This window comes from Rhipicephalus sanguineus, chromosome 1 (genome assembly GCF_013339695.2).
Source record: "Rhipicephalus sanguineus isolate Rsan-2018 chromosome 1, BIME_Rsan_1.4, whole genome shotgun sequence".
Lineage (NCBI taxonomy): Eukaryota > Metazoa > Arthropoda > Arachnida > Ixodida > Ixodidae > Rhipicephalus > Rhipicephalus sanguineus.
This window is the reverse complement of record NC_051176.1, coordinates 122,885,046-122,910,906: the sequence shown is the minus strand read 5'-3', so window position 1 is coordinate 122,910,906 and position 25,861 is coordinate 122,885,046. Positions and strand designations below refer to the sequence as shown.

The 25,861-nt window shown below is 46.0% G+C and overlaps 1 protein-coding gene across 3 annotated transcripts in view; it reads right to left on the bottom strand.

Annotated features, from left to right (window-relative positions):
- Positions 1-7,927: 7,927 nt before the first annotated feature.
- The window catches only part of LOC119397130 (protein spaetzle 5), a 131,926-nt gene continuing 113,992 nt past the window's right edge, over positions 7,928-25,861 (bottom strand). For 2 of the 3 annotated variants that reach the window (XM_037664577.2, XM_037664572.2), the window contains exons 3-4: positions 20,016-20,237; positions 7,928-9,636 (exon numbers count right to left, since the gene is read on the bottom strand). In XM_037664577.2, the coding sequence (XP_037520505.1) occupies positions 9,417-9,636; positions 20,016-20,237 (442 nt within the window). In that variant the 3' untranslated portion in view covers positions 7,928-9,416. The remainder of the gene's footprint in view (positions 9,637-20,015; positions 20,238-25,861) is intronic. The other variant, XR_007416332.1, reaches the window with a different exon arrangement.

Sequence of the window (25,861 nt, the reverse complement as noted above, 5' to 3'; positions counted from 1 at the left end):
GACGACATTGTCATATTTTCACCGGACTTTCAATCCCATCTACTTCGACTTGAACGCGTCCTGACATGCATCGCCAACGCGGGCCTCCAGCTCAATTTGAAGAAGTGTCGCTTTGCAGCTCGGCAGCTAGTCATTCTCGGCCATGTCGTGTCAAAAGATGGGGTGCTCCCTGATCCGCCCAAACTTCAAGCTGTCGCTGAGTTCCCACGGCCAAAGACCTTGAAAGAACTTCGCAGCTTCATCGGGTTAAGCTCGTACTTTCGCCGCTTCATCCGCAACTTCGCGACCATCATAGACCCTTTGACAAAGCTTCTTCGTGCGGACCACAACCTTTCAACCTGGTCACCAAGTTGCGAGGCCGCGTTTACAACGCTGCGTCATCTCCTGACCTCTCCTCCGATCCTACGGCATTTCGACCCCAGCGCTCCGACAGAAGTTCACACGGACGCCAGCGGTGTCGGCCTCGGCGCCGTTCTTGCCCAACGAAAGGCTGGCTTCGATGAGTATGTCGTTGCTTTCGCCAGTCGCGCACTCACGAAGGCTGAATCCAACTATTCTGTAACAGAAAAAGAATGCTTGGCTATAATTTGGGCCATAACTAAATTCCGACCTTATCTCTACGGCCGCCCATTTGACGTGATCACCGACCACCATTCCCTGTGCTGGCTTTCTTCTTTAAAGGAACCTTCCGGTCGTCTAGCTCGATGGGCGCTTCGACTCCAAGAGTACAACATTCGAGTACTCTACCGTTCCGGCCGAAAACACTCCGACGCAGATGCCTTGTCTCGCTCTCCTCTACATAGCGAGACTAATTCACCTAACGTGCCGTTATCGGCGTCGTCCATATCTGCAACGAACATGCCTTTGGAGCAGAAGAAGGACCCATGGATTGTTTCTCTGCTAAACTTCCTGCAACACCAATCGGCACCCCTCGTCAGCCGTGCATTACGTCGCCAAGCACACCACTTTTCCGTTCGCGATGGGCTGTTATACCGCCGTAACTACCTCCAGGACGGTCGCAAATGGTTACTTGTGGTCCCTCGGCATCTCCGTTCGGATCTCTGTGCGGCGTTTCACGATGATCCACAGTGCGCGCATGCAGGGGTACTCAAAACTTACACACGCCTCCGCCTTCGTTATTATTGGCGCGGGATGTACAGATTCGTCCGTCATTATGTACTCCCATGCCTCGCGTGCCAACGCCGCAAGGATCCTCCTCGTCGTTCAGCTGCCCCGCTGCAACCTCTGCCTTGCCCAGGACGTGCATTTGATCGCGTAGGCGTCGATCTCTATGGCCCTCTACCAAGCACTTCAGACGGCAACCGCTGGGTTATCGTGGCCATCGACCATCTTACGCGTTATGCGGAAACTTCACCTTTGCCCAGCGCCTCTGCGCGTGATGTTGCCTCGTTTCTTCTGCGCCACATCATACTTCGCCATGGAGCCCCAAGAGAATTACTCAGTGATAGAGGGCGTGTATTTCTACCCGACGTCATAGAAGCTCTTCTGAAAGAATGCCGTATCATCCACCGTACAACAACTGCGTATCACCCGCAGACTAATGGGATGGCTGAGCGCTTCGATCGCACTCTTGGTGACATGATGGCCATGTACGTCGCATCTAACCATAGCAATTGGGACCATGTTCTCCCATTTGTCACATATGCTTATAATACCGCCACGCAGGCCACCACAGGATTTTCCCTCTTCTTCCTACTTTATGGGCACGAACCATCTTCCACCATGGATACAATTCTTCCGTATCGCCCTGATGCCTCGGAATCTACCACCCTGTCCCAGGCTGCTGCACATGCAGAAGAGTGCCGAAAGCTCTCCCGTATGTTGACGTCAGAGGACCAGCAGCGCCAGAAGCACCACCGTGATGCCGTCGCGCCTGCATCCTATTCTCCTGGCTCGCTTGTGTGGCTTTGGGTGCCTGCCTCGACCCCTGGGTTGTCCCCGAAACTCATGTCAAACTACCAGGGTCCCTACCGTGTAGTGAACCAAACATCTCCCGTGAACTATATCGTGGAGCCTCTTGAACCACCTTCGGATAAGCGTCGTCGCAACCGCGAAATTGTGCATGTAGAACGTTTAAAGCGTTACTATGATCCCCCGGTGCTATCGTACCCCTAGGTAGCCGGGACGGCTTCTTTTCCCCGGGGGAGATAACTGTACTGGAAATAATGGGTAGTGGGGATCTGGCTTGGAAGGCGAAGACTACGACGAGATTATTCATAAAAGCTACGTTTCGGTGTTGTCCCGATTGTCATCTCTCGCTGCTCGCCTCTCATCTGAGGGCTTGGTCACCCAGAACGCCTCGTGACACATGATACATTTTCCCCAGTTCGTCGCCCTCCCACCCGCTCTGTGGATGCCCACTGTAGATCGAGTGGTCTCACTGTAACTGCGCTGCACGCACGTGTGTAAATGGAATGGTGTGCGTTGCGCGGGCGAGCACAAAATCTAGGCGGATAGATAGATAGATAGATAGATAGATAGATAGATAGATAGATAGATAGATAGATAGATAGATAGATAGATAGATAGATAGATAGATAGATAGATAGATAGATAGATAGATAGATAGATAGATAGATAGATAGATAGATAGATAGATAGATAGATAGATAGATAGATAGATAGATAGATAGATAGATAGATTTAAAGTGTCTGGAGTTAGCCAAGAAATGATATATGTTTATCATTGAAGTGGACCCTTTGAACGTCTTGCACGAGCCCCATGTCGTGTTGTGCATGTATTTAAGTCTTCCGCTTTTCACGCCCGTCATTGTTCCGCTTCTCGCTTCCGCAGTTCGGATCCCCACGTTTTCGGCATCGTGCTCGCACAAACGCAAAAAGCACGAGCAGCGACACGCGCTTTTTCCGCAGTGGCATACTTGTGCGGCCGTCAACGCGAGCCGCAAGGTCTATCCCGTTCTATCGCTCGCCTCCTCATCACCGACGAGCGCCGCTGGCAACAGCCGACGCCGAAGCAACTGCGTCTGGTTTCACGTAAATGAGCAGTGTGTGCGCGCCCACTTTTATGCGCAACACCTGTTACTCTGCAGACTAAAGCCAAGAGGAGGCGTCAGCTGCGCACGCGTACGTTTTTCTCATCACAGCTGTTTCCACTTGCACCCATGGAGGGATTTTTTCGTCACGGCCCTTTCGCGTCAAGATCACCGGCTCTCAGAGGGGACCTCCATTACAGACAACTAAGACTTTCGCCTTAAAGGGGTCATGAAGCACCCCTTGGGCTTGTTGAAAAAACACATCCTGCGGAAAGCTGACACGGCTAAGAACTGCTCTGCAAAATATTACAGTCGTGCGCGCCGCGTAAAGGCCACAAGCGGAGCGCGAAGTTGCCGTTTCCTCAGGTTCCCTCTTTTCAGACAGAGGCCGGTTCTCACTCTCGTCGGTGGGCGGGGCGTCTGCACATTGACGTCGCGGATCTGCCAGTTTACGTCGCAAGAGATATAGCATGCTTATTGGCCGATAGCCGGATGACATGAGCTTCTTGCCACGGGGTGCCGCCACTTGCCCGCGCCGCACTCCTCAGTCTGCTAAATTTACACGGTAGCCGCACTCACGCACGCGAATCACAGCGGGAGAGCTATCGCGTTTCATGACGCGCGCTGACGTAACTTCTTTCGCCCGTGCCATTCCTCCCTGTCTAGCTTCCAGTGCGCTCGTCGGCACGAGAAGAGAGAGAAAGCGCTGAGAGCGTGCGCCAAACCCCCGTAACTCCGCTGATTCTTGACAGATTCGAGATTTTTGCGGCAATCGATTCGGGAGGCAGCAAACTCCGATACTGAGGTCATTAGATCATTACTTGGAAAAGTGGTTCATGACCCCTTTAATACTTTAGCTGCATTAATATGTCGGCCTTCTTCAACATCAAAAATCAGGAATGATTTTGCCAGACGATTTTCTGTCAGTTGATATAGGTGAAATAAAATTATTGAAGACCCAAAGCTAGAAAGTATTAACGTAGGGCTGCAAACCAATACACAGAAAGCAATGATAATACTCGATAACTTGGCGAAAGAACAAGTGTTCACGATTACCAGCCGCTAGAATATGCACGAGAATGTGTATATCTAAGCGAGTTACTAACAGGGGAGCCTATTGATGCAAAGGAAATTCACCAAAAAGTAAGGATGGGCTCGAGCGCTTACGGCAGACATTCTTAAATCATAACAGGCGATTCACCGCGGTCCCTGAAGCGGAAAGTGATTGCCTGTACTAAAATATGGGGCGGAAACTTGCACGATGACCTAAGAAACTCGAGAAGAAGGGGAGAATTACTCAGCGTGCGAACTGCTCAAGGGTACGCAGTGTGGATGAGAGAACCAACAGGGATAGCTTATACCCTTCGCTGACAGGGCGGATCAAGTAATTCGTAGGTTAGACAATCGATGGTCAGTGAGTACGACGGAATAGATACCAAGGGGTACGTGGGAAACGAAGCCGCGGATAGACGGCGTCATGTGATATCACTGGGGGAGGCCTTCGTCCTGCAGTGGACACACAAATAGGCTGATGACGATGATAAGTAAAGATATCGGTGAGCGATAACAGCAACCGCCTGGAGCGGACGTGTTGCGTCACGCACCATGACATATTTATTTATTTATTTATTTATTTATTTATTTATTTATTTATTTAGTACCCAGAGCGCCAATTCATGGCATTACCGTAAGGGGGTACAGAAGAAGAACAAACATAAAAATTATGCGCTGGCCCGGAAGCACACAGCTACGTCGCAAATATAACATGTAATTGCAAAAAAAAGAACAATGATAACAAGATTTATAAACAAAAGGAAAAGATAATATCCAAGAATAATAACGAAAACGTGGAAGTAAGGTGCAGTATGCAACAAGGTGCAAAGGAAATATAATGTATACTGTATACAGGGAGCCCCAGCTATCTACGACGACGCCACCAAATGTAGGTTGCTAACTATCGCCTAGAGTAGCGCTTGTCATGTGTCCTTAGATTGTGTTACGTGTCCTTCGCGCTTACAGAAACTATGGATCAGTACCAGGGCTGGGCAAAGATACTTTGAAATTGTATCGCGATACGATACAAGATACTCAGGCAAGAAGTATTTGAGATACAGATACACGATACTGCAACACTGATTGTATCCGATACGATACATTCCAATTGTATCTTAAGATACTTCGATACATTCTCAAATTTGTTATTATGTATCTATATAACGCAGCATTAAACGCCTATGCGCATCAATGTTCGCTTGCAAATTTATTAACTGTGACCAATTGTATTTCACTTGAATGGAAACTCTGTTAGTATCTCAAAAGTTTTGTACTTGCTCAAGGTATATCTGTTTCATTCCGAAACAACTTATTGGCGTTGTGTTAGCTGCTTAACGTGACTGCTCTTTATACATTTCGCTGACAGCGCTTCTTGCTTGTAGCTTTTGTAATTCATGGCAGTCGCTGCTCTGCCTGTTGACCAGTAAGCGGGTTGTGAACTAACCATATGGACTTCAATAAGAAGCCTCCGCACGATGGCGCAAATACCACTGTGAAGTTCTACCTTGCCGGTAAACATATTACGGTTTTCGCAATATTGGATCACCGGACAGGTGTACGTCACCAAGAATATGTGCAGCCCAGAAACGTTTCAGACGTATTGTACAGTTGCGCAAGCCCCGCCACGGTGGTCTAGTGGTTATGGCACTCGACTGCTGACCCGAAGGTCGCGGGATCGAATCCCGGCCGCGGCGGCTGCATTTTCGATGGAGGCGAAAATGTTTGAGGCCCGTGTACTTAGATTTAGGTGCACGTTAAAGAACCCCAGGTGGTCGAAATTTCCGGAGCCCTCCACTACGGCGTCTCTCATAATCAAATCGTGGTTTTGGGACGTTAAACCCCAGATACTACTACTGTACAGTTGCGCAAAGCGCTGCAGGAAACCGCCGCTATTCACACTATTGCCATTTATACTAGATCCGATTACCTGGTGATTAGCAACAGTAAAAGAATTCAGGGAAGCCTAAACAACGAAAACAAATATATCTAAGTAAATTAGAAAAGCGATGCCGTATCAAACAAAGCGAATAAGTATAGAAACACGATACAGGAGGTACCCCCAAGTGTTAATAATTGTTGCGTTTTACGTCGAAAAACCACGATATGATTATGAAAGACGCTGTATGGACGGCTCCGGAAATTTTTGCCACCTGGGGTTCTAAAACCTACACATATGCACACGGCCCTCTACCATTTTCCCTCCATCGAAATCCGGCTACCGCGACCTTCGGGCCAGCAGTCAAGCACCCTAACCACTGGACAACCGTGGCGGGTGACCCCTCATAGCTACGACAATTAAATTTAGTATCTATGGAAAATGGCGTAAAACGACTCTTTGGGACGCTCATGAGAAAAACGGAGCATTTTGTATAACAGTATTTCTCGAATACCTTTGCGAACCTATTTAACATGGCGCGTAATAATTTACGTTATTACAACGCCAACTCAATTTTGCTATTTTATTTAGCAGTAAGCTGAATTATCGTTACTGTATACTCAAGGCGCGCCCAGATTATTATATATTTGTTCTCAACATCACCATTACATAGCAGTAAATTCCGTTACATAACCGTTACATAGTATAAATGTGTAAACAGTAGCAGAAATGACGCAGACAGTGAAAACTGGGAATAAATCAGAGAGTTTACCTTGGCAGCACGCCATATTGCAGTAAGCAGACCGGCAGAAAAAAAAATAGAGTCATAGGTAATGTGTGGAATAGACAGCTAAGAAAGAACGTCTGCTAAGAATTAAATTATGAATTTAAAAACTTTTTGAATAAAAGAAAAAAAGACGTACGCCAAGATAACGTCTGTTAGGTGAATGCTTGTTCTGTTAAAACCAGCATTGGTACCGTTGGTACTATAGCTGTTGGAATCTTAATTGTATATTAGTCAATCTCATCGCATGTAATGCAAACTTACATCAACGAGATCCTTCAAATCGCCGATGTGTGAAAGCCACGAAACGCAAAGCAACCCGCCATTCTTGCATCCTTCAGACTTCGTAACGAAGCACCACACAAGAGGAACTTCGATAATGACTCTTCAGCGTCATCAGCATATGTGCGAAAGATGCCGAACGCATTCTAGTACGCGGCACAGGAGAGTGGCTAAATGCCAAGTGGTCATGGCACTGACAAAACTAAAAAAAAAAAACGATTAAACAAAAATTCGGCTATGCGCAGATGTTCACGCGCTCGTCTGTCGAGACGTCACGAGTGCCACCTCGTAACTCGGCTCAACCAATATACAGGGAAGCTCAGAGCCTATCGCCTATCCTCGCTGGAAAACGCTCGCGGAAATATGAAATAATGTCACTGCCTTTAGTTTTATTCTGGTGACTTAGTGGCAGCAGTATCAGCTTGATAAGTGAAGCTCAGCCAACGTTTATTACTTCGCACGGTAGTGAGGAGTTCGCAGTATCTTGTATCTAAAGATACACGATACATTCTTCAAAGTATCGGAAATACAGATACTTGTTTTGCGAGACGTATCGCGATACAGATACAAGATACCCAAAGAGTATCTAAGATAGTATCGAAGATACATGTATCTTCGATACTGCCCAGCACTGATCAGTACCAACTAGCCCGATCTCAGTGCCTAGAGTACGTCACACTATTTTTTGTGTTATTCTCAACTGCCTAAATAGGCATGTTTAATTAATTAGCTAACTTTTGAAGCGACGAAGCCGGGCGAGAAATTCCAATGAGAAAGTCGTAGATCAGGTCGTAAAGCGTCCGATTAGACAGTTTTTAACTTTTTAATTTATGAGGTATTAGTGTTTTTCTGCTTATTACAGACGACCGCGAAATACAAAAAGAAACGTATACATATATAAAACACGCAGTATCAGGAGGATGACACCATTTTTTATTTATTTCAGCATGCGATGTTGTAGGGCACGGGGAGATGGTCCAATGTGCCCCACATCAATATGACGATCCGCTGATGCGGTACACACACGCTGGAAGTCCTGTAGAAACGGCGGACGACGATTCGGGAATTGTCGCGACGTGCATGACGATGAATAGGCCGCACAGAAAGCAAAGATTGCAGACACAGCTGAGCGCCGGGACTAGAATCCAGCAGGAAATCGCTATTTGGCTGCAGTTTTCCTCGCCGTTTTTCCACACTCTTCTGAGCTCTGGGGTGCTTCGGTGGCGAGGACTATACAAGAATGCGTCTTGACGCAGCCGTTCCTCTACGTAGAAAAAAAAAAAAAAAAAAGGCCTTGGAAGCGGCGATTCGAGTAGGGTGTACTAATTCGAGGCAGTGTGCCGATAAATTGCCCAGTGTACTGCTTGTAAGTGACAACAATTTAAGCGTTACTGAAACGTATGGTTCTTTTTTTTTTCTTCCAAACCGCCAAACGAGCTTTCCGTGAAGTGTCGGTGTGTGGGATCGTTCAGCAAAGCACATAGAGAGTGTAGACGATGTTATTTTAAATTCGTGGGTGCCGCCATCTCGGACTTTTATGACAATAATTTCTCAGTTACGTAACGTCGTGATGTCAAATTAACAAGGTCTTGAGACGTCGAATGCACCTGTACGGACGTTTTCATGCGTATGAGTATACACAACTGCCGTTCATTCAGCACATGCAAAACAGATATATACTTTAACGCGCCAAGATGGCCACGCCTAAACGCGTTCGTAAAGTGGTCTATACATGCTGCCCCTGAAACAGGACAGGCTTGAATTCGCCTTTTTTTCGTGAGCCCTTTTTCACATGTCCACAACATGTGCCATATCGTCAACGACGTAATTCTACGCGTACGTCGCGCTACTTAGCTCGAAGTCGCGGGTCCGATAGCGGCCGCATTTCATAGATATACGTGCGAGCTACGCAAAAAGACAAAAAAAAGAGAAGTGGTCAGAATTATACCGGAGCCCTCACCCCACTGCAGCGTGCATCACAACCAAATTGTGGTTTTGGGAAGCAAAATACTGGAATTTAATTTTTTAAAAAGTAATTCCATGCGCCCACAACACGCCGTGAATGGAGTGCTAGGCAGGTGAAAATGCCCTGCTCTATACCGTAACAAGAGACCGCGCAATAAGGCGGCCTTCTTCACCTCCTCTGACCAAACAGAACATATCTTGACGCAACAGGAGTGACAAAACGTTTGCGAGGAGGTTAGGCCGCGCGGGATGTAGACGGCAAGAATGTCTCGATGCCCATTTGAGTCGAATAGAGCAAAGGCACCACCACGTACGACCTCACAACGTCGGCCCGAGAGGCCGCAGGGCATAACATGCTTGTCATCTCGAAGCGATGGCGCGCTTGGGATAGTGCGCAGGCCCCGCCCGTCCTGTCCGAGAGCGTTGTTCACTACTGCTGTTCTCAGTTGCGGCGGCGGCTCGGGTTCAGGCTTCGTCCGGCCAGTGGTGGGGCCTTGACGTAGCAGACGCAGCATGACGGGAAGGGAAAGTTCTCGGCGTACGCCTTCTTCTCGGTCGGGTGCATGGCGAGCATCTTGCGGTAAGCGAACTTCTGTCGGCACGCGGACGTGTAACCCGGCGGAAGGCCGTTGGACACGAAGTCGCACGGGGCCTCCTCGTTCCTGCGAAAAAAAAAAAAAAAAGCAACAACATATACTCATGCGCACGTCCGCTTTTGAATTAAAAGGAACAAAACTTAACGTAAAAGACTAAAGAGCTTATAAACAGTCGGCGGGAGGATCATTTTTGCCCATATTCAAACAACAAATTACGACATCCCAGAACAGAAAATAATGAACACATTTATGGTGGTAAAGGAAGGATACGTTGTAACGCTTTAGGGGCCCTGCAACACCTTTCCAAGTAATCATAGAATGACTTCGTTAAAGGAGTTGATTGCCTCACGAATCGACTGCCGCAATCTTTTTTTTTTTTAAGAATCCGTCAAGTACGAGCGTATACTTACAGGGATTCGTCGCACGCGCGCTGAAAGCTACGCAAGGGGGCAAAAGAAGCTGCTTCCGTTAGTCAGCGCGCGACATGACCTTGACCACTTTCTTTTCTTTTTTTCTTTCTTTCAACGCGCGGCTTACTTTCAGTGTGATCGCGAGCGGGCTGGTGTGATTCTATACTAAATGTAATTCTAGCACTACAGAGCGCCTCGCGGGCACGTCGCGACATCCTGCAGCGGCCGCGGGAAATATGCAGTTCACGGTGCACAATTCACCCAATGACCATGGAATTTGTGTTTATGACGTGGTCGTTTTGGATTACGGCATAATTTGTCGAGAGGAGAGCGAGCGATTTCTAGCTGATTTTGAAAATTAATTGTAAAGTGCCACGCGCTGCGCTATAACGTTTGGCTCACATGTTCTCAGGAGCCTCGACTATACCGATCGGCAGCGTTTTCTGACCATGCTAAAATTTACCTTGACTTTGAGGCTTCTTAAAGAAACTTGTAACACAAAGGCACACGTCGAGCACAATCTTTCCCCATAAGTTACCCGCATGAAATTGATCGTTTGAGGAAAACGCTGCTTTTTCTTCGCTTCACGTTATTAACGTCTTATTTTACCACTGGTATAAAACGGCGGATTCCTGGCTTCACTTTCGAGGCATAACTTCCGCTCCAGCAATATCTTTTAATCCTCCTCGCGTGACCTTCGTATATAGAACATAGGATGATATCATTACCCCAGTTGTTTGTATGCTCTGCTTTAACCGAATTTTCTGGCAACCGCGCTTCCCAAATACTGCGTTAGAAATATCCACAACGCCTCATCATTGAAGCTGCACATAGCTACGGAAGTTTCTTATACTCTAAATGCTGTAAAGGCGTTCTATTACAAGCTGAATATTAAACTTGTATTCCGAGTGCTTCGCAGATGGCCACAAACGACAGTGCGCCGCTTCGACGGGGCCGATTCAGACAAATATGAGAGCCCAGACGAAATCGAACACTTCACCCCCCCCCCCCTATTATTATTATTATTGTTATTTTGCTCAATGTCAATTTAATCGCGTGCTTACAGAGGTCACGCCACCGCGTTCATAACCGTGCGAGTTCGACTGCGCCTCACGCGTCAACGATGCGCCACTGATGTCCAAGTATAAGTTGCGCTTCGTCACGAAATGAAACAAAAAGAGAGCGGCAGCGCACGTGTTACGCGGAGAGGTAATTTAGACCGCCGTCTCAGGCGTGCCTTACCGACAGACATCAGTGCCACCGGTAATAATTTATGGGTGAGAAACCATTTGTCCGCATCTTGACGGCGCACTTCGTTTGTTGACACAGCAGCGACAGGGAGAGAGGAAAAAAAGAGGTCCGGGAGTGAAAGGGAAGAAAACGTATAGCCGTTACACCTCCTCGCACCTAAAACTCTTGTGACAGCAATAAAGCGCGAAAGCTGAAACTCTCCTTCCCGCCGCGTATACTATTACGAAACGGGTTTCTGCCTTTTCGCTAAATTTAAGTGATTTTCCCAGACAACGAGAAGACCCAGGTGGTTGGAACGACTGCGTCGCCTTTACGACCAAGGACGGAATGCTCTCTGCTGAAAAAAAAAAAAAAAAAATTAATGTTTTATCCCCCTAGACAAAAAATGAAAAAAAAAAAAGCTGTCTTTACAAATTCTGCGGAACATTTTTATGTTGTTTCGTCGGTCTCTTAGTGTGTGAGCTTGTTTGCCGAAGGAAGGAATAAATGTTCATCCGAGACAGATGCAGTCGTATACGTGCCTGGTCGTGCCTCGACTATAAATAATAGAAAGTGAGCTTCTTTTGTCGAGGCACGACCGGCTTTTCTTTGCACAGAGAAGGAGAATGGTGTTGATTTGAATAAACGCAAGGAGGCCCCGTTGTGAATGTATCTGAAATTTAGTTTTTTTTTTGTAAATATGCGCCCCGGTATTTTTTCGGTGGTCTTGCATTTTGCAGGAGTAACGCATTTACTGAGGGGTGCCTACTGCACAGGGTTTTATTTTACATTTTTCATAAAAATGCCATGACAGTCAGACACTGGTAGTCTTCGCGCGCAAGCTAATATCCTGGGAAGTTATTGAAATAAGCGTTTAGTATAGCTAGCGAAAGCTAATTTTATGTATATACTTTCATCTGACCATGTCGCGTTAGGCATCGCTTTATGTGTCAACTTATCGCGTGTCTCTGCGCCTGCACTTTGTGCCGATATTTAGTGTTGTTACGTGACTGAGCTTTATGTGAAACGTTATTTGTTAACATATTGGTGTCCTTGTGACTGCATTTCATGTGTACTCTACAGCGTTATGTGCCTGGACTGTATTTTGTGTCGTCTTTAGTGATCACTGTGTGAATGACCATCGTGCTTGTGTGATTCTCTATGCCTTGACTGACAAGCTGTCTCTATATAGGTGCGATTTTATGTAGTCTTTGTTTTTCATGGCTGTGATTTTCAATAACCCTCATATCTGTGAAAAGGAGTAGCCGGCGTTCTATAAAAGCGCCGGCATCTACCAATGAACATTTACTACTACTACTACTACTACTACTACTACTACTACTACTACTACTAATAATAATAATAATAATAATAAAGCTCTACGTAGAGGCGGAAATACTTTGCCGCAGCTATTACATTGAAATGACAGATTGTCCAAGTACTCGCCGCGGTGGTGTAGTGGCTATGATTCTTGACTGTTGTCTCGAAGGCCGCGGGATCGAATCCCGGCCGCGGCGGCCGCATTTCGATGGAAGCGAAATGCCTAAGCACCGTGTACTCTGATCTAGGTGCACGCTAAAGAACCCCAGGTGGTCGAAATTTCCGGAGCCCTCCACTACGGCGTGTCTCATAATCGTACCGTGGTTTTGGGACGTTAAACCTCATCAATTTTTATATTTTAATGATTAGCCAAAACGCGTTAATGGACTTTCATTCTCCACTTGAAGGGCAGCTGTGGGCCGCCACAATTTATTGCATGCCCATTTTTTAGAAATCACAAAAAATACACGTAATTTAGGATATTCGTAATTGAATTTCCGTGGAGATATCGAAATTGAGCGCACCGGGCACGCAGGAAACGCGACCGCTCTGTTACGTCAGACAGGAACTTCCTGTGACACGGAAGTGACGACATTTGAATGAAGGCGCGTCGCGACGGTATCTGTAACCTCACTTGAAACAGCGGATCGCGTTACTTTTGCGGGTGCCGTTTTGTGCTTATCAGTTTATTTTGCTCTGTGAGCAAGAAAAATGCAATTACCACAATTTCTTTCGCTCTACAGCATAATCAATTAAAAAAAGTAAAAAAAAAAACCTCGAGGGCAACCACTGCGGGGTTTCTTCTTAGGTTGGAGACAGGCGAAATAATGCTTTGCGCCTGTTTGTAGTTTAATAAATAAACAAATAAGCACTACTCACCGCACGCAAAGAATACGCGGTCTACTTGTGTATTTCAGACGACTTGGCATTTTCTCTGACCAAATTTTGTGTCGACGCACATTAATTCAAATTTCTTCACTTCCTCGTAACGGGTAGTTCCGGTCTGACGTAAGAGTTGGCCGCCTTTGTTAAGCGCCCGGCGCGCTCGGTTTCTGCATCGCCGTTGAAATTCGATGATGAATATCTGAAACTACGCGCAATTTCTGTGATTTAAAAAAAATGGGTATGCCATAAATTGTGACGGCCTACAACTTTTCCATATATGTAACTGCCTCAGGAAAAAAATTAAGTTAATTAAGAAGTATTTGTTAATTAGTTATTTCAATGTAACTTTATCTGCGGCAAAGTATTTCTGTCTCGGCGAAAAATCACATGCGAAGACGACAGGTGCCTGATTGCCCCGCCACGGTGGTCTAGTGGTAATGGCGCTCGACTGCTGACCCGAAGGTCGCGGGATCGAATCCCGGCCGCAGCGGCTGCGTTTTCGATGGAGGCGAAAATGTCGGAGGCCCATGTACTTAGATTTAGGTGCACGTTGAAGAACCCCAGGTGGTCGAAATTTCTGGAGCCCTCCACTACGGCGTCTCTCGTAATCATATCATGGTTTTGGGACGTTACCACGCCAGATATTGTTATTAGGTGCCCGATTGTCATAGCATATTATAAACATTGTTTATTGTCTTAAAAAAACCTGTATACATATCGCGCGATAACCTTTATAAAAACGAAATAGAATAAATGAAAAAAAAAAAAAGAAATGACTGTACGCAAACATGAGCACGCTGAACGCGGTAGCAGTGAAGAACAGAATGCGGCTGTAGACGGCATTTCACAAATACAGTCTTGGGGTACGTACTGTCTAAAGCTCTGTCTTATAAGTGCTCTTAGCCCTAACGTGTTTTTTGCGTCTGATAACTACGCCCCAAAATGAGTCGATTCACCGTGTTAGCGTGATGTTGACCCTATGAAAGGTGTGTGTAATAACCGGAAAGTAGGGGATATAGGGACGTGTGCACAGTGGGCTATATCAGCTGTCTGAACTGACACAGCTTCAGATCTTCGTGCACAGCCAGACGCCAATGACAGGGCACAAACACACCATTACGAAGGCCGGCCTCAACTGGTGTGCGACCCGTACTAGCAATTTTCAGTATTCAGTGCAACGTATACCTTTCAAAGCATTGGCGTCCTTGCCACAGAACGCTTGGAAGAAGGCAAAGCAAGGCACATGCAGGACACAGAAAAGGGGCTGACCATTTGTTACAGCGCCTGTGAGATTATTTCGGTGTGCCGGTATGTGCCAGTGTTCTAACTCTTTAATGTTGTCTGTATGCATTGCCATGAGTGAACGGGGCTTGCGCATTGCGCTTCTCACTTGTGCGCTGCTCGAAGGACGCAGAGGCGGGCATTAAAAATTAATTAGATTCTGGGGTATTTCATGCCAAAACCACAATTTAGTTATGAGGAATAGTGGGGAACTGTAGATTAATTTTGACAAGCTGGGGTTCATTAACGTGCACGTAAGTCGAAGTACACGGGCTATCTTGCATTTCTCTCCACCGAAATGTGGCCGCTGTAGCGGGGAATCGAACCCGAATCCTCGTACTCTCCAGCGCAATGTCATATTGCCGCTAAGCAAAATCTTGGAGGACGCTTGAGCTTCGCTTTCAATCGCTCGCCTATCTTCGCTTCTCGGTGGACACCTAAACTGTGCCGCAAAGAAAGCCAAGGTGCGGACGCCTTCCGGCTCCTATATCCATGCATGCGGCGCGACGAAACACGGCGAGATGCCGTGTGCCCTTCGCGCCATCTCGCGGGAGGTAGTCAAGCCTCTGTCACGCTGAAGCACCTCCGAGATGTGCGTACCACCAACGGTAATGGTGTATATAAATAGCTCTAGCGTGCTACAGGATGTACGCGTGGTGGCCGAGCGGCTAAACGCATCGCGCCACAGAGCGAGGGGCCGAAGGTTCGATTTCGCGGTACCATTCGCACCGTACATTTTTGTTATTTCTTTATTTGCATCTACCTTGAATTTTCGCTCACAGACAACGCTGATTTTTCGCTCACAACCAATGACGCCGACACCGACACTGGAATTTCTGCGAAACGAGCTTTTTAACGCTGTCGCGTTAATATGGAGAATCAGGCCGGCGTTCCAACGTAGTGATACGGTCACCGTTTGACCCGAAAGGCGACCCGATAGCGATAGAAATGCGTGAAACAACTAAACAAGACTTCATATTTGTGTCGTCCTTTTCTATAATGCAGTAAGCACTCGTTTACCTGATTAAGTTAACGAGCATGGTGTCGCGCCGAAGGCAAACATGAACAGATCACATTCGGTGCTTTCGTAGACAGGCGTTCACAACGCTGGCGTGGCGAATAGTGGACACCAAAGTGAGCAAACGCATGGCGTTGCCTCATGCTTTCCTGAGATTACGCGACCACCAAGATTAGGCGTTCGGAGACAGCCCGCACGATGCGAGAAGCCATCTCTGCTCGCTCGGCTTTTACACCCTCCGTCGCCTTTTGCGGCTTTCGCTACGCGGCCCAACGGCCCCTCCGTGCTGACTTTTTGAGGATGAGAGGGGTGGGGGTAGGTGTTGAAGGAGAGAGGAAAATTTCTGCAGCCCTTGTTGGGAGCCCGGCTCAACGTCGTTTCACCTACAGCATCCACCCCCCTTACTGTGCGCTTGCCTCTCCCCCCTCCGGCGCACTCACCTCAATCCCATTCCCTCCTCCTGATAAAACTCTTTGCTGGGCTAGTGGGTGCATTGTTAAACATAGGAACGTGGCTCAGCACAATACAAAGACATAGACGAGGGAACAAGTACAAGCGCACACTACCAACCGGTTCATTTTCGAAAGAACACTCAATATACTTAACAGTATGCACATGCTCAGAGTGCCAAAATCAAAATCGATCCTGCAATAAACCAAATTCATTGGCCCTCTGCGCATGTGCTATACTGTTAAAAAAATAAACCAGTTGGTAGTGGGCGCTTGTACTTGTTCCCTCGTCTACGTCTTTGTCCTGTGTTGCGCCACTTTCCTCTGTTTCCCTGCTCCTGACCGGCGCACGAATTCGGCACGCTTCCTTGCACGCTTTCCTTTGATGTCACAGCGTATACTGGACGCGTGGCGCGATGGGATCTCATCGCACTTGAACACTGCACGGGACATCACGGTGACGGCGAAGGCAAGCTTTAAATTGGAGTGTCTCTAAACTGCTATCGCTATAATACGTTCGCAGCTAAATAGCTGCATCGCCTGCACATTGTGCACAGTTGATCCTCGTGGAACCCTTTTGGCAAACTGTTGGACGACCGCTTCTGCTGGTGATTCGTGATTGGGTGAGACCAGGATCGGTGCTTGGCCTCCATGATCAGGCGGTGCGGCCACGTAGCTCAATCTGGTTGGCGGTCTATGCTTAGCGAATAAGAGCGTAGTCGCAGAATTCTTACGAAATGAAAATTCCATGACCGTGCACCAAACAGTTTCAATTCCTCACATGAAGTGCATTCCCTGAAACTATTACATTAAAATAATTTCTAGACATTTAGTCAATTAGATAGAAGTTATCGCACAATTTATGATGTCTAGAGTTCAGCGATGATTTCAACTCGCCGCGGTGGCTGTGTTCCTGTTGCTTTGTCACTTCTTTCCTGTTGTCTTGCGCTGCTCGGCGTGACCATGCCCATCGAGCCCTGCTAACTTTCATTTTTTCATTTATTTCATTTCATTTATTTATTTGGGCATTTTCACAAAATGCCCACGAAGGGGGCAAAGGGAGAGTGTGTCTCCTGACTTGACCCACTCTTCGTGAGGCACCTCGGGCAGGTACAGCAAGACAACGTATAGAATATACAATATATATACAAAGAATAAATTAAAGAGGAATACGAAAGCAATTGGACAAAGATAAAGATGCAAACAAAGCTGTTCCTCAGCGATAAATACAAAATGCACTATAATCAGCACCATGTAACATATATTGAAATACATAGAAATTTAAGTGTAATGTGAAAACAATGAATACATTAAATATATTACATACATTAAATAGTTTCAACACATGCATCCTAGAATTGTGTTCAATTTATTAAATTCATAATTCGCTTCCTAAATTCTCTAATGTTTGTAGCCTCCCTAGCGTATTCAATTATTTCAGGAATCTTGTTGCACAATAAAACAATTTGGTTATCAAGTGACTGTACACCATAGTTGGTCCAGCACATTGGCCCGACCAACGCAACAGTACGCAGATTATATGTAAGGCCTCTGCTTAAATATGCATCAGAAGAAATCTGAAAATTATCTTTAATTTTTTTAAAGATTAACATGGCTAGTTGCATCCTATAGCACTCTGGGAATGGCAGTACATTATACACACGAAAAAGAAACATGTTTGTTCGGACCGAGGTAGTTATTAGGCCTAGTGCGCGTTTTTGGAGAAGAATTATACTTTCTCTATTAGTTTTGTTACACGTACCCCATACTAAAATGCAATACATGATTTGCGAGTAGATAAAAGAAAAGTAAATCTGCCGTTTAACTCTCCCTGGAAGTAGATGCTGCAAGCGTCGAATTAGACCGATCGACCTTGATATCTTCGTTCGAAGGTTGTCCACATGGTCAGACGGACTAAGGTCGCTTTGAAAACATACGCCAAGAAATTGAATTTTATTTACCTGCGCAATATTTTCCCCATTGAAAATCAAAGAGGTAGCATGATCTACAGGCCTATTTTTTTGCTTAAAGAGCATAAATTTAGTTTTTTTTTTTGTGTTTAGTTCTAGCTGGTTAATTGTAAGCTTTCATAAACAAAACCGACTTGAACTCGCGTTTATAGATATTTTTCCATGTGACTATATTTATGTTTACGTCTGTGTTATTTGCTTTTTTTTCTTTCCTCTTCTTTCCTCCTATCTTCCTCTCCTCTATACTTCCCATTTCCCGAAGGAGCAGGCAGGCGTTGTGCCCTTTAGGTGGCAGTGGTCAGCCTGTTCCCTCCTTATTTCCTCTGTGTCTTCGTGTTTTATATGTATCCAAACCAAGTAATACTACTACTACTACTACTACTGCTAATGATAATAATAATAATAATAATAATAATAATAATAATAATAATAATAATAATAATAATAATAATAATAATAATAATAATAATAATAATAATAATAATAATAATAGCACGCGCTACTAAAGTACAGGCCGGAGGCATCAGTGTCTAGGTACCTGGCGCGCCAATGTATGTGAAGAATGGTCGCATTCTGACGGTGGCCGAAGAAGACAAAAGCGCCCGTGTACTGCTTGCACTGGGTGCACGTCAAATAATTCCAGGCGGTAGAAGTGAATTACTTTCGATTGTTCGGAAAGAGCCTAAGTCATTGAAAACTCATCGCCTAGCGTCGCTGTATAATGCACTTATTATCCTGAAGCTGCATGTCGTTTAGCTGAAACAATAGATGGTGCTTGGATGTAGGAAGTGCGCACGCGAGAGACTATTTGTGTTGTTTGCTCGCGGATTTCGTCGGACGCTTTCACGGCAATTTTCACAGCTTTTAAATAAATAAATAAATAAATAAATAAATAAATAAATAAATAAATAAATAAATAAATAAATATTGGAATGCGATGAAACTGGAAGCCTGCGAAAATGCAAGCAATGCACCCCGCCACTGCCTGTAGGCTCATACAACGTCAGGTGCGTTAATTTCCTTTTGATTTTTTGGAATTTCGAAACTGTACCATAATCCAACAATTTACGACAGCATCCGATAACAGACAAGTGCCAGAAGGAAAACCTCCTCTCATACAGTATACGTGGGCGCACAGCATCACGTGTCGTTAATTATTTAGTTATTTTTTCACCGTATCTGCAACTTGGCACAAACGTGCAGCGCAACGACCAAGAAGATGGTTGCGCCTGCAACAGCACACGCCCAGTGCCGTTCGACAGCTGCCGTTATTAGCCGACGGCGCTGCGCCGTACAATTCCGCGTTAAGTGGAGCGAAACTTGAAGGTACATTGCAAGCGCCCGGGTGCATTAGGTTGAACGCGTGTCTCTCGCTACTCCACCATCAATGCTCGATTAACGTCCCCGAATGGACCCAAAAGAACATTATCGCCGGAGAGAAGCGATCTGGGCACTTTTCCCAAAAACTTGTACTGCCGCTGCGATTGGGAGCGGGGGTGATTGCGCTTGTCGTGAGTGCCGCGTGGTCGGAGAAATCGAGTCCATATCCGACTGTAACACTTCATGAAATTAATGCAAAAAGAAAGACAGAAAGAAAGCTTACGAGAGGAGCGCCGGATCCTCACAAACATTACCAGAACTTAAAATACTATAGATACACTAAAAAAATTACTCAGTGCGCCTCTTCATTAAGCTTCTTTAGAGTTGCGAGGGGGTTGTGAATTGTGGCTTATTTCTGTACTTCTATAAATCTTAATTACGATGCATGCGGTCGTGTGTGTATTGATCGTTAGGTTTAGCTAGTAACTGTAGTTTCACCTCGCGCTGCGTTTTGCTTGCCAGTCGCTAACTTGCTCTACGTATTGACACTATATACACTCACGCGCAGATTTCAGTGGTGACGGCCTGAGCATACTCGACGTCGTTGACCACGTACAGCCACTCGTGGTCGGCACTGCGCGCAGTTTTCGGGTAGATGGTCTTGCGCTTGGTAGTGCACACGCGCTGGTCGATGCTGTCCTCGTGGTTCAGAGGCTGTCGCGCCAGGATCTCCTTGTCGCTCAGATCCACATTCAGGCTCTGCAGCACGTTCCGTATGATCTGCCTGCAATAAAGAAGTGCGTCAGAATGCGGATGGGCATCCTGCAGCCTTATAGCGACGTTGTCCGTCACCTCGCCATACGTTCGTGAGAAGGCAGAGCATACGTTGCGCCAGTTGGTCAACCTCTCTCTTTCTTTAAAATTCTTTTTAAGGAGTGGGGGGGTGGGGGTCGGCGGACCGAATAGACGTTTTGCACACCTATACGTACACACGCTCCTCTCGTCCCTCGCTTTCTTGATCGCGCCGTGTAAATTACGTGTTGTCCAGCAACGGAATTACCGTGCACTATTGCTGGCTGCTGCTGACAAATGACGTGGCAGCCAGTGATAGCGCACGTAACTAGTGCGTCACATAATAAGCTGTCGCACGAGTGCGGAGAGTTGTAATTTGTCCCTGGTCTCCTTTATGGCAATTTAGTTCATCGCAAGCCCGCAAGCTCCGCGTTTCTACAGTTTCGCTCAGTACTCGGCTCGACGACAGCTACCTTTTCATGAGCGTTCCTTTCCGCAGATAAATTGCCCATGTCCCACTAGCTGCAAGGAGTCAAATGCTCCTTGGCTCGCATTCACAAAAAAGCACTTACGCTAGAGCTCTTGCACGAGTGGACGTGCCTGCGAATGGTGGTGTCGAAGATATTATTGGCAGACCTGGTTGACCAATGGAAAACATCACGTACAAACTAAAATCGTTGCGAATTCAGCTCGGAAAGCTCGATAACACACCTGAAGAGTAACTAGCGTCGAATATACTTTTTCCCGAGAAAGAGAGAGCATGCAGGGGAAATGCAGGGAGGTCGACCAGACAAGATCCTGATTTGATAACCAGCAAGACAATGAGGAATAAAAAAAGAAAAATAAGGGAGAGAGTGAGCACTGCGCGCACATATATGGACGCACAGCAGGACTACAGTCGATAACTGATAGCTCAAAAACTGCAGTAAGGCATGGACAGTTGTTCGTGCCGTCGACGGATGCTGAAGAACCTTCGTCTCAATTCCCTACGCGTCGCCGCCTACGTACCCTGGGTACCGTTATGCGCCTCCACGTGCCAATTCTAGCCTCTCGCGTAGTACAGTGAACTAGACCCGTTGGGATGCAACACTGCTATATTGCCTTTGGCTCAACGTAGCGTTCACGAACGTATATTCTTCCCAACTTGAAATGGCAGATGCACCTATGTGCGACACATGTGGGTCTAAAGAAGTTATCGAAAGCCCGTTATCCACCAGTTATCGAACACGCGTTGAGCGCTTACCCTCTTGTAAAATAGAAGAGAGAAGAGAAAAAAACAAAAGTGTTTAAGCAAGTACAGGACCAGAAGAAAAATATTGGCACCGAATTTTTTCGCGACTTTGGCGGACCAGCTCTCAATGGCTCCAGTAGGGTGATTCCACGTAAGATCGAACAAACGATGGCTGGTCGACCTCTCAAATTTATTTCAAAATTTTATATATTATTGCCTGATGAGTGGAAAGAAGAGATCCGCAATTTGTTTTGCCGCCAAAAATTTTTTCGAACCACAGGAAATAAATAATGACGAAGAGGTGGAGTGGAGCGCTCATCCGCTCTGCTGTTTTGGCCAACTTTCGTTATGAATTGCACAAAATATATTAAAGTTAGATAGCTGAAATTTATTTACCTAAATATATACATGTTTTTGCTTCTGCTCAGCTATATTTAGTTTTTATGTGTTGTGTAGATGTTTTTATAAAAAACCTCAAAAATGCACCAATCGGCAAAATTTTCTTTACTTTGAAGGTCTTTATCTCAAAAAAGCCTTGTAGCAGAGCGACAAAAATTCTGCATTACGTTCTTCGCATGCTTATCTACCAAACTGCCAAATCTTGTATTTATATAACTTTTCGGGAAAGAGATATCATCGGGCTAAGTTCAAGAAAACACCGAACAATGAAAACTTCCGACGACAATTAAAAAAAAAAACCATTTTTTAAATTTCTTAAACTTTGTCCACTTATTCTCCTCCACATCGGCTTTCACAATCATTAAAAACATGTTGCATAATGTCGTTGCACTAATAGTTACGGCCCCTCCAATGAGACCCTTAGGCAAGGATGGGCAGTTTCGACTTCTTGCCCAGCAAGTGTATAAAATGCAGGCAGGATTGAATTTATTTTTATTAAAAGGTCAGCAGGTACCTAAAAAGGTGTCGCTGGCACTGAAGACGTTAATTTTGAAATTATTTGGTCACTGCAGCGGCCACGAGCGCGGAGCTACCGAGTAGGCGCGCGCGCACCCGAGATGCTCGTTGTAAGAGACGGCGCAGTGAGAGCTCGTTTTCGCGTCCTCAGACCGATTGAGCTCGAAACAGCAGCACCTCTCGGGTGTCTTGAACGCACGTGCACCGGTAGTCGCAGTGATCTGGTTAATTGCGTCGCTTTCTTTTTCAGGGGCATAAGAATGTCATCTTTAAACTGTGCGTTCCGTGAAGATCTTTCGTTGCAGTGGTAGCAAAAGCACACGTAGCACAAGTAGTCCGTCTCACTGACAGTCACTGATCTTTCGGGCGTTAAACGTTCCTTCAAAGCAGTTATGTCTAAGTCGGTAACTCTCCGAAATTTTGGCTTCTTTGCAATAATTAAAGGAGTACTGACACGATTTTGAGACATCGCAAAAGGGACATTTTTTGCTTCGTTGGTATGCAGTGTCCACGCTGTCCACACACTGGAGTCGGAGAACACGTATAAAATTATTTTATTTGACTTTGAAGTTTTCGTCGCTGAGCATTTGCAAGCCAGCCACACTGCAAGGACATTATCCCGACAAGTCAAGACAGTTCCTCCAAGTTCGCGAGTTCTGCGTCCTGCATGCAGCCTAAATCGTAGAAATCACTGTCAGGGTCACTGGACGACAATTCACTCATCGTTCTCTGTTGCACCACGAGCAGATGACGGATATCCCGCTAGTACGTCGCGAATTTCTGTATCTCCGTGACGTCACACTGCTATGAAACGACACTGAGAAGCCGCCCCCTCGATGTCGAAACCGAAAGTGTCTTTTTAAGGTGGCGCTAATTAAAATATATAGGATGCATTCCTAGGCACCACAATAGTCGTTTTAGGTTTCTCGACACCAGTATTTTTATTTAGAACAACAATCCGAATTTTTTTTTTAAATTCGTGTCAGTACTCCTTTAAGCTTCTTGTGCTTCGAAAGGTAGTCTCCACAATAGACTCATTCAGAGCCATACTTTCTCGTCATGAGACGCACAGGAGTAGAGTAAGAGCAAAGCACAAGAACTATCCGCGCCGAATGATGTGTGAACAGCGCACCGAACGCGCGGCCAGTTCACGCCGTCTGCTGCCGACATCTAATATAGACAAGCGCATCCGGTTACTGATAGTTTTGCTTTTCTTTCCTTTGACAATCCATATTTTGCTTTGCCACTGGAGCGCCACGTTCATGCTTTCCACTGATCGCAACTGGCGCAGCGCAGTTTCTGTGGCAGCAGCGTGCGTGAAGCGAGCGCTCATAGCTCCCTTATAGAGTTTTCATCTTGCTTCCATCTCCGCCGTGTTATCAGCGCCTAGTTAAGATGCGAACAGAGGGCGGATAGAATAGCGAAGCTCCAGTGCACGTGCGTTCAAGTCACCCGAGAGGTGTTACTGTTTCGAACTCAATCGGTCTGAGGACGCGAGAACGAGCTCTCACTGCGCCGTCTCTTACAACGAGCATCTCGGGTGCGCGCGCGCCTACTCGGTAGCTCCGCGCTCGTGGCCGCTGCAGTGACCAAATGATCTCAGAATTAACGTCTTCAGTGCAGGCGACACCTTTTTAGGTACCTGCTGACCTTTTAATAAAAAGAAATTCAATCCTGCCTGCATTTTATACACTTGCTGGGCAAGAAGGCGGAATTGCCCATCCTTGCCTAAAAGTCTCATTGGAGGGGCCGTAACTAATAGTGCAACGACATTATGCAACATGTTTTAATGATTGTGAAAGCTGATGTGGAGGAGAATAAGTGGACAAAGTTTAAGAAGTTTAAAAAATGGGGTTTTTTTTTAATTGTCGTCAGAAGTTTTCATCGTTCGGTGTTTTCTTGAACTTAGCCCGATGATATCTCTTTACTGAAAAGTTATATAAATACAAGATTTGGCAGTTTGGTAGATAAACATGCGAAGAACGTAATGCGGAATTTTTGTACCTCTGCTACAAGGCTTTTTTGAGATAAAGACCTTCAAAGTAAAGAAAATTTTGCCGATTTGGCCATTTTTGAGGTTTTTTATAAAAACATATACACTCCACATAAAAACTAAAAATACCTGAGCAGAAGCAAAAACATGCATATATTAAGGTAAATAAATTTCAGCTACCTAACTTTAATATATTTTGTGCAATTCATAACGAAAGTTGGCCAAAACAGCAGAGCGGATGAGCGCTCCACTCCACCTCTTCGTCATTATTGATTTCCTGTGGTTCGAAAAAATTTTTGGTGGCAAAACGAATTGCGGATCTCTTCTTTCCACTCATCAGGCAATAATATATAAAATTTTGAAATAAATTTGAGAGGTCGACCAGCCATCGTTTGTTCGATCTTACGTGGAATCACCCAGTAAAAGAAGTGCGCATACGCAACCATCAGCCGTATCGTCGGTGCTATACGGCACAAGAAAGCAAAAAGAAAGCACACCGAGGTTAACCGTTAGCAGAGGGTCGCGAGGGTGCCCAGGAAGCTTGCACTGCGTCACATATTTGCCGTATAAGAAAGACACGTGAACGAAGGAGAGGAATACAAACAGGAGAACACGGCCGGCCCGTGTTACCCTGCTTGTGTTACTCCTCATCGTTCTCGTCTCTTCTTTAGTGGCAAATCTACAGGCCAAGAACAAGTTCTCCTGATGCTTGTACTGACCGTCAAAACCATGCGTCTGCAGCGGTCATGAATGGTAGAAGGGAAGGGCTGCCTGCACACGGTTATGCGGCGGCAGTGATCAGCCGCCGTTGAATCTCCGAGAGTGGGAAAATCAGTTGTCGTGGTTTATAGTTTAAACTCACACCGTTATCTGAGACAAAATGTTGATTGCCTTTAGGGTCACTCGATGTTGAAAACACGTACGGTAGAAGCGCATGGTCGTTCGTTCTCTTTCGCCCTGCTTCATGTGGTGTTATTTAATTTCGCTTCATATTTTAATATGCTCGCACCTCTCTCACACCAGTCGGTATGATCGCGCGCGAGACATATGGGCCTGACGATGAATACCAGAGATGGCATGGAGAAAGCTGTTTATCTTTCCTCACAGCCACAGAAAATTTATTATAGAAGCTCTATATCCTTACCGACTGCACTGCAGCTTTAGGTCTGAAGGAGAAACAATCAGACAACGCGTTAACACGTACACCAGTCGCTACAGGCACAGCTCAAGCCATAGAAGGATCCATAATGCAGAACTACATCACCGACTACATTACACTTCGCGCATATAGCCAAGGCGCCAACTTAGAGCCGGAGAGCACAATTCCGACACAAATATAAACATACATACTCATAGGCGTGCGCACGGAGGGGAGGGGGGGGGGGGGCAAGGGGGCGCTTTTCCTAGTCATCTAAGAAGGGGGGGGGGGGGCGCAAATTCTGCCCCATACATTAAATTAATAGGGAGGGGGGGGCAC